General features: G+C 49.2%; 1 protein-coding gene across 13 annotated transcripts in view; it reads left to right on the forward strand.

Moving 5' to 3' along the window:
- Positions 1-9,034, forward strand: part of RFFL (ring finger and FYVE like domain containing E3 ubiquitin protein ligase) — an 84,134-nt gene that overhangs the window by 64,843 nt on the left and 10,257 nt on the right. For 12 of the 13 annotated variants that reach the window (XM_025440492.3, XM_025440498.3, XM_049114223.1 and 9 more), the window contains 2 exons: positions 647-670; positions 4,478-7,252. In XM_025440492.3, coding sequence (XP_025296277.1) covers positions 647-670; positions 4,478-4,659 — 206 coding nt within the window. In that variant the 3' untranslated portion in view covers positions 4,660-7,252. Of the gene's footprint in view, positions 1-646; positions 671-4,477; positions 7,253-9,034 lie in introns of those variants that run through there. The other variant, XM_025440496.3, reaches the window with a different exon arrangement.

Consider the following 9,034-nt stretch of genomic DNA (forward strand, 5'->3'; position numbering starts at 1 on the left):
AAACATTGTCTCTCTGTTACTAGGGTAGATGGTTTAGGAAGGGCAGAGAAGTCCTGCAGAAGAGGAACATGTTTAGCTGTTTTAAACTCATTTCCTAAAATTTCACCCAACTGATTTAGCTCCTGCAATCAGCATTTTGATTCCTTAAATGCTGTTAGTGGTTGAAGTCAGATTTCAGTCTCTCCTATCCCACTAGTTCATCAGAGTTGGGGAAGTTTGACTAGTTAGCTAGGCGCAGACTACGTTTTCCTTCCGGGGTCATCCCCAGAATCCCATAGAGTTATGAGGTCCTAGGGAGTGGGACATGGCCCCACCTGGGAACTTCATCCAGGCTCCTTGGCTGACTGGAACAACAGTTCCTTCCTTCCTTTAATGCTGGCTTCAGGAGCGATAGGAAAGGATACTGTGTCCGTGCGGTGTCCTGCCTACTTGGCAGTGTTGTTCAGGCAAACCGATGAAATCCCTTTCTCTGCTGGACCAGACCCACCAGCAGGGGCTATGCGTGAGAGGAGGACCGGCGTCTGGCTTGGCTCTTGGCCAGTCTGCTTCCCGAACAGGGATGCAGTCAGTGCGCGATGAAGCCAGCCTGGTTGGAGACTTCTCATGCCATCACGTATTCAGACCTTTTCTTTCTCTTTCCTTTCAGTGTGTGGTGCTGAAGACCAAAATGGTATGTATTGCTTCTGTTTGGGACCGTGCTTAGACTCTGAGCTCTTCTCTTTCCTTTCTGCCACCCTACTTCCTCTTAGCAATCGAAGAATTCTGAGCATATTGACATCCATAGAGAGTGTGGGGGAAATGCACCGGGAAGCAGGGCTTCTAGCATCGTTAAAAATTCTCATTCTTGCCTTGCTGGGAAGGGTGTAGAGTGGCAGCGTACCCAGGGGCAGATTGATTTGCATGTCTCTGGGTTGCCAGAGCTCAGGAGCCAGCATTTGTAAAATATTTAACAAAGTGAGTGGTGGCATGTGTCACATTCGGTTCATTTTTCATATTCCTGCTGCTTCCCCTATAGTTTTCACTCAGTTCTGGTCTGAGTGGGGAGGGTCTCTGTGGGTACATCAGGGACATTACTTGGGAAGCTTAACAACTTCTGCTACCAACCAATCAGAAAGGGAAGTGACCTGAGCCTTGTTTATACATGTGTCACATGTGGTGCTCTCTGGGCACAAGCATGACCATCTCTGCTGCCACACCCCCAGCTGTGTCTTATAGACCACACTGGGCCTTCAGGTACCCCAGAATGCACTTGCAGGGGTCTTGCTGGGTCTGGGCTCCGTTCTAAAATCTACCTTTCTGAAAGCTTTAAGGCTATGTGGTTGTGAGCTCTTCCCCCAAGAGAGAATGTTCTCAAAGTGGTGTTGAGGCCAACAAAACATTCTAAAACTTTCAGAAGACTGACTCCAAATTTGTAAATTGGCAAAATGGCCTTTCACTCAGAATGAGGCTGTCTTCTGGCTGATAAATCCTGAAGAGTTGCTTTCTTAGCTCCCCAAAACCCTTGGGGATTCTAGACCCACCCAGGCCCCTGATACTAAGATCAGGCTATTCTACTTGCTGTCTTCCTTTCTTTTTCTTTCTTTCTTTTCTAAAAAAAAATTTAAAGATTATATTTATTTGACAGAGAACACAAGCAGGGGGAGTGGGAGAGGGAGAAGCAGACTCCCTGCTGAGCAGGGAGCCCAACATGGGCTCCATCCCAGGACCCCTCAAGATCATGACTTGGGCCAAAGGCAGATGCTTAATTGACTGAGCCACCCAGGTGCCCCTTCCTTCCTTTTTCTGATTCCCTGGGAGAATGCTGGCAACTGAGTTGATGAGTTTGTTAGTCCTAAGAAAATTAATATATATGTATTTTAAAGATTTTATTTATTTGAGAGATAGAGAGATAGCAAGAGAGAGGAAGAGCAAGGAGAGGGAGAAGCAGACTCCCTGCTGAGCAGGGAGCCTAACTGACACGGGACTTGATCTCAGGACCCCAGGATCATGACCCGAGCTGAAGGCAGATGCCCAGCTGAGCCACCTGGGTGCCCCTTAATATGATACTCTGTACTTCACTCCAGCTCACATTATTTGTACAGTTGAGTCCTTTCCAAATCCCTTTTAGGGCCAGTAGCTGCTCAAAGGGGTAATGAGTTTCACTGCCTTTTACTACTAGCCCCTTTTCAAGTGTTGCTTGACTTTTTGTATAGTCCAGGAAGCAGGAGAAAAAAAAAAAGTGCAGAGCAGCAGAGTACAGATAATTCTGTGGAGTGGGGCAGGTGACTGGTACAAAGACAGCTCCCTACTTAGGGCTACCTTGTTCAGGCTACCTTTTTTTTTTTTAATTTTTTTAAAAATTTTTATTTATTTATGATAGTCACACACACAGAGAGAGAGAGAGAGAGAGAGGCAGAGACATAGGCAGAGGGAGAAGCAGGCTCCATGCACCGGGAGCCCGACGTGGGATTCGATCCCGGGTCTCCAGGATCGTGCCCTGGGCCAAAGGCAGGCACTAAACCGCTGTGCCACCCAGGGTCCCCCCCCCCCTTTTTAAAAGATTTTATTTATTTATTCGTAAGACACACACACACACACACACACACACACACACACACACAGAGGCAGAGACAGGCAGAGGGAGAAGCAGGCTCCATGCAGGGAGCCCCGCGTTGGACTTGATCCCAGGTCTCCAGGATCAGGCCTGGGCTGAAGGCGGCACTAAACTGCTGGGCCACTAGGGCTGCCCCAGGCTACCATTTGAAGATTTTATTATTTTTAGAGAACAAGAGAGAGCGCAGGGTGGGGACAGAGAGAATCTCAAGCCGACTCTGCACTGAGCATGGAGCCCCACCTGGGGCTTTAGGCTACCATTTAAAACATGCTGGGAATGGCTGGGTTTTTGGACATGAAGGTTTTTCTGTGTTTGCACTAACCTAGGATACTGGCCATGCCCTCTGCACCTCCCCAGCCACATGAGCCAGCCAGCTGTTACTGAGTACTTTGTGCCCTGAGCAGTTAATACTACTTTGATAGTCCCTGTCCTCAGGCCTGCCCAGAAGGCCAGCCGGCCTGGATTTGAATCCTGACTCTGCCTAGCAACTGTGTGTCCTTGAGCAAGCCACTTTAACTTCTTGGCCTCAGTTGTCTCATCTATAAAATGAGTAATGAGAGTACCTACTTCATAGTTTTTATGAGGACTCAGAGTTAAAATATGCAAAGCTCTTAGGACCCTGCCCCTGGCACAGCATTCTGCAAATGTGAGCTGTTATCGCTTCCTTGGGAGGTGTTCATTTATCAGATATTTTGAGAACACCGAGCACATGATTGGCATTTTAGGGATTCAAAGAGAAATATCTAACCTCAGAACACCAAACAGATGCTAAGTATATAGATGCAGAAATTGACTGAATTTGTTGAATTAAGGAGCTCGTAATGTAGTGGGTGAGTTTAAACATTTTAATCCAATGTGAGCAGCAGGTATGGGGTATGAGGAAAGTTTTGTGGGGGTAGCACTGTGGAGGGAGCCCAGATCTCTGTTGGGCTCTTCCAGCAGCTAGCCTCCTCAGAGAGAGCCCTGGAGAATGTTGCAGGACCACACGGAGGGACCCCCGGGATCCTTGGCTGTATTCAGTTGGGCATATGTTTACCTATAAGCCTTGCCCATCCTTCATGAACCACTCACTACGGTTCCATATTACATTTTTGAACCTTTTTTTTTTTTAAGATTTTATTTATTCATGAGAGACACAGAGAGAGAGGGGCACAGACACAGGCAAGGGGAGAAGCAGGCTTCATGTAGGGAACCTGACGTGGACTTGATGCCTGGTCTCCAGAGTCACGCCATGGGCTGAAGGTGGCGCTAAACCGCTGAGCCACCAGGGCTGCCCTTGAACCATTTTTATTTATTTATTTTTATTTTTATTTTCTTTATTTATTCATGAGAGATGCAAAGAGAGAGAGAGAGGGACGCAGAGACACAGGTAGAGGGAGAAGCAGGCTCCACGCAGGGAGCCTGATGTGGAACTCGATCCGGGACTCCAGGACCACGCCCTGGGCCAAAGCCAGGCTCCAAACCACTGAGCCACCCAGGGATCCCCCCTTGAACCATTAAAAAAAATCTTTTTAGCATGATCTGCCTCAAGGGATAACGAGTTGCTGAGTGCCACTTACTCACTATATTAGAGCCTCAACTGTCTGAAAAAATTTTTAAGCTTTTGAGGACTTTGCCTTATTTAGCTTTCCTGTTCTAGGTTGTATTTGATCTCCAAGTACTTTATTCTCCAAATCTACAGCCTGACCTGCAGAGGGTGGGCTTCAAAAAGCAGCTGGGTTTGACTGGGGGGAATGTTTGCTTGGAGTTCTAGCTGAGGGCAGTGTGTGGATTTGGGGGTTTGTTCCAGCATGCCTGGTCTCCCTCCTCCATCCCCCTGCCGCCCCATGCACTTACACAATCTCTTTTTGCCTCTGCCCTCTTTTCTGCCCTGTGTTTGTACAGGGGGAGCAGTGCCGCCCGGCTTGGAGGAGAACCTGTGTAGGATCTGCATGGACTCGCCCATTGACTGTGTTCTGCTAGAGTGTGGCCACATGGTAACCTGTACCAAGTGTGGCAAGCGCATGAATGAGTGTCCGATCTGCCGGCAGTATGTGATCCGAGCTGTACACGTCTTCCGATCCTGAGGGCTTGCACCGGCTTCTTCAGTGCCTTACAGGGACATAGCTTGCAGTGTCTGGGCTCCAGATTGGCCAGCTTGGAGAGGGGCAGGCTAAAAAATCTGCAGTGGTCCTAAGACCAGGGCAAGCAAAGTTGCTGTCACCTCTGGGTGTGCCTATCTTGCCACGGAGGTGCACCTCTTGGCTGGCAGAGCCTGAGGCCAGTGGGAGCTGGTACAGATCGCATGGGCAAGTCCTTGTTTCAGTGATCTTGGGGTAATGATGGTAATTGATGGAGAGAGGACTTTCCAGAACTTGGACCATATCTTCCTCCCTTCGTCTGCAAACCTAACAGTTTCACCCTTCCTCCTGTGCCCCGCCCATCCCCGAGCTGCCTGTGTGTTTCACTGGTCAGAAGTCCTGGTGGAAATGGTTCTCTTCCTTCCCAGCACATTGGATTTATTTCTGGTCTCTCTGGCTTTCTGTGCTTTAACCAGCTTTGCTAAAATCTCTTGCTACATTGCCTAAACTCCATTTGTTTGTTCAGACCAAAAAGATGTTAGGTTACCAGACCGATAGTGATCCTCCTTAGGACTAAATTTGGACCAGTAAACTTTCTCTGGTGAGAAATGAAACACAAACGCTATTGAAAAATTTCAAAGTCATCTAGAGTTGCTTCCTTAAGTGCTGGGCTTGGAAGCGGGGAGTCTCCTGAGCTAACCCTGGGAGCCTGCAGAGCACCCGGCTCCGAGACTGCAGGGAAGTTGGGAATCTGTGTGTGTGTGTGTGTGTGTGTGTGTGTGTGTGTACACGCACGTGTGTGCACACATGGTGGCGTGTGGATCATCTCTGCTTTTCTTAGGGCCTGTGTGCCATCCTTAGTTTACAAGAAAAGGGAAAGTGTTGGATGGAAGCAGTAGCTTTCTGCTTTGATTTCTCCAGCACAGAGGGATTATAAACCACTTTGCCCTGAGAATGAAGCCCCTCTTTCCATGGAGGTTTTAAACATGGGCTCACTGAAGGCATAGAAACAAATGCAAAGAGCCTTACTTCTTTCTAGCTAGACTTCTGAAATTCCTAGAGACCAAACCTGAGCCCCTCCGGGGTGTCTGAAGGTACTGAATGGGACTGGATTCAGCCCTCAAGCAGACAGCTTCAAGTCTCAACCCCTGGGTTCATGGGGCCCCCTGCTCCCATTTCCTTCCTCAGCCTACTGACTTGAAGGCAGGTAAGGAAGCAGCCTTCTGTCAGCCCTTTAGGAAAGCCCTTACCAGTTAGAGGGTAGTCTTGAGCCCTCCTAGGGTGGTTATTACCACTGGAAGAGCCAAAGGGCCTAAGTGTGCTGGAGTTTAGCCATGAACAAACACATGCTAGAAGAGCTGTGTGCTGACATCACCAGTGGGAGAACTATACAACCCTGAAGCATCTGAGGGCCTTGGCACTAAACTGCCGCCCCCCCCTCCCCCCCCCCCCCCCCCGATGTGCAGTCAGGTTCTCTCCGACTGGAACCAGTCATGACTTTGGAAAACAGTGGGAAACCTCCCAGGGGACCTGTTTATTGGTACAGATATACTTGGGCTCTCCCCCATCATCAACCACTATTCCACTTCAGAGGAATGGAATTCTCTCATAAAGTAGTTGTCAGTTGCACACTGGGCTGCTTACCTTGACATTACACCAAGTCCTGGATGATTTGATTCTGACAGCCTTTGTAGGAATTGAGGGAATCAAGAGATAGGTCTGTGAAAAGGACCTTTTCACCTTTCTGCTGGACAGTATATACTACAGTTTACAATGCCTACCGGTTTAGCAGGGGATTCAGCTACTTTTCGATTCCACTGTGAAACAGGTCTCTATATATGCAACTCAGTTAAGATCTAGCAATAACTTCAGGGCAGAAACTGGCTCTCTCCCTACCCATAACTTGCTTTCACTGCTGAGGCCTTACCTCTCCCTACCTCCCACATTCCCTCCTAGACAGAAGTTAAAAATAATATCCTGAAGGTTGGCTAGTAACCTCACTAAGAATTAGAACTGATAACATTTGCTCATTTTGGAGAACTTGCCTTTAAATCTTTTGATCTCTTTTGGTGAAGGTTTCGTTTCCATTTAGGAAAAAAGGTGTCAAACAACCCTGATTTGTTGTTGTTCATCATTATTGCACCAAATAAAGGCTGGGAATTCCAAGTTCCCATTTCAGTTACTATCTAACTTAGGTAGGAAACTTGATTTTTATCTCTGAGTACTCTCTTTTGCCCCTTATGGATCCTTGGTCTTAATGATCATGAAACATCTAATTCTTTCAATTATTCCGTGGCTGCTTCCGTGATTGTTCTGAGATTTCATTTGAGACTTGTTTTAAGACTTGGGAAAGCTGACTGGTTCATAATATATTGGAATAGCTGGATCCACGCTAGTAAGAATAAGCTGTACAGGAATTAGTGCACAACATATATTGTATAAATTTGTTGCAATCTTTTGGATGTGAATGTGTTACTTCAAGTGGCTTATATTGATTCTCTCAGACTTACTTGGGTGTTAAAGCAAACCCAAATGTATATATTTTTTTTTTTGTTACAGAGCTCTGCTTTATAATTTTGTAATAAAATTTCACTCTAGATACCTGTCTGATCTGGTGGGAGGACACCAGAAGTCTGAGAGTTAAGACTGACAAAAGAGCTAATAGACCACAAGCTGACCCTAGGCTGTGTGCACCCAGGCATGCTCTTGAGAGACTGCATTATTTGTGGAAGTGCTTGGCCTCCTGTTCAACACATGAGGAGACTGAAGTCTGGTTGTGGTTTGACTCATTCAGGATCTCACAACCAGTATGTGGGAGAGGCCACAGAATAGCCTAAAAGAGGATGGGAGTTGTGTAGCAAAAACGGCCAACCTTAAGACCAAATACGAAGAAACACTTAAGTAATGTCAGACGTTGACACTGATCTTGTAGAGATGGGCCGTAAAGGTGTGGGTAGTAAGGAATGTGAGGACAGCCAGCGTGCCGAGTTTAAGTGTTCAGGTGCCCCTGGGACATAGGCAGTAGCTTTGGGATACAGCTGTATATTGGTGTGGCTCAGAAGCCGGGCCAGCCTAAGGGGGGCAGATGGCCTGTATGGGGAGAATTGGGTTCATGCACTGCTGCCCTGGGACTTGAGGGAGAAGAGGAAAGAATCTTGCCCAGAGGCTGTACAGGCTGGAGGCTGTCTGTGGGACTGACCCTCGGGGCCCCCAGGATGATCTGTGGTCTGCTGCCAGCCAGCAGCATGTAAATAAAGGTTCAGAGGGCAGGCCTCCCAGCACTGTGCCGGGGAGGTGTGAGAGGCTGCTGCCCGGGGTCTGTGGAAGTACAGAATTGGACAGACTGCAGTCTTGGCAGCAAAGAGACCTAGGACCTTTAATGGGATCGGAGGGAGTGCACAGCAAGGCCGGGAAGGGCCTACAGCCCATGCTCATTACTGAGATGCCCTCTGCGGCAGCGGCTGCCCACCCCCTGGCTGTGAGGGTGCACCCTGAGTGGAAGCTGCCAGTCAAGGCTGGTGGGGCTGGGTCTAGGGCAGCTGGGCCTAGGGCAGCTGGGCCAAAGGGCAGCGACTGCCGCTGAATGCCAAGGGGAGTGCTTTGTTCTGCCCCGGCCGGCTCCTTGGCCTGAGGAGGCTAGAGGGGGAAGGAAATTTATCTAGGTCACTGCTCAAAGGAGCAGTGGCCTTTGTCTGCACAAGGGATAGAAGAAAGAGAGTCTTATTCGCCATTCTGCCGCTAGACTGAATGGTGCCTATTCAAAACACCCACGTGCTGGGTCAGAGTCAGGGCAGTGCCAACCCCTCCTGCCCCTTCCTCCCAGCGCATCTGAACTGGCAGGTAGAGACCCAGGTCGGGTTAGAGCTGGCCTCTGGGCTGACCAGCAAGCAGCCTCCGGCAGAATATTCCTTTAGGGGAGCACACCAGAGGAAGGTCTGGGGAGGCCGCAGTCCTCATTGTCACAGGCCCAAACACTCCAGCATGTTCCAGAGGCTAAGGCTGGTTACCTTAACTTGCGGGGGACAGACACACAAGCCTGGCAGCCTGCCGACAGTAAGAAAAAAAAGAAAAAAAAAAAAAAAAAGAGTATGGACTCCGAGCACTCCTGAACTGCCTGGAGCCAGCCTGTAAAGGGATGGCAGCCACCCCGTGAGCCTGCGCTGGCCTGGGGCTGGGGAGGGGAGGCCCTGGGCCCTCTCCGTGGGGCGGGGTGTGCACGCACGCACCCATGCTCCTGCACCACACCACCCCACACCCGGCCCCAGGTCACCTGCACCTCACAGCAGCCTGTGACTGAGGTGCTGGCTCCCAGTCTCTCCTGGAGGGACTGAAGCTCAGGTGCTGAAGACCCGGCTCAGGGTGGAACAGGCCCGCCATGCCC

Source organism: Canis lupus, chromosome 9, assembly GCF_003254725.2.
Source record: "Canis lupus dingo isolate Sandy chromosome 9, ASM325472v2, whole genome shotgun sequence".
Classification (NCBI taxonomy): Eukaryota; Metazoa; Chordata; class Mammalia; order Carnivora; family Canidae; genus Canis; species Canis lupus.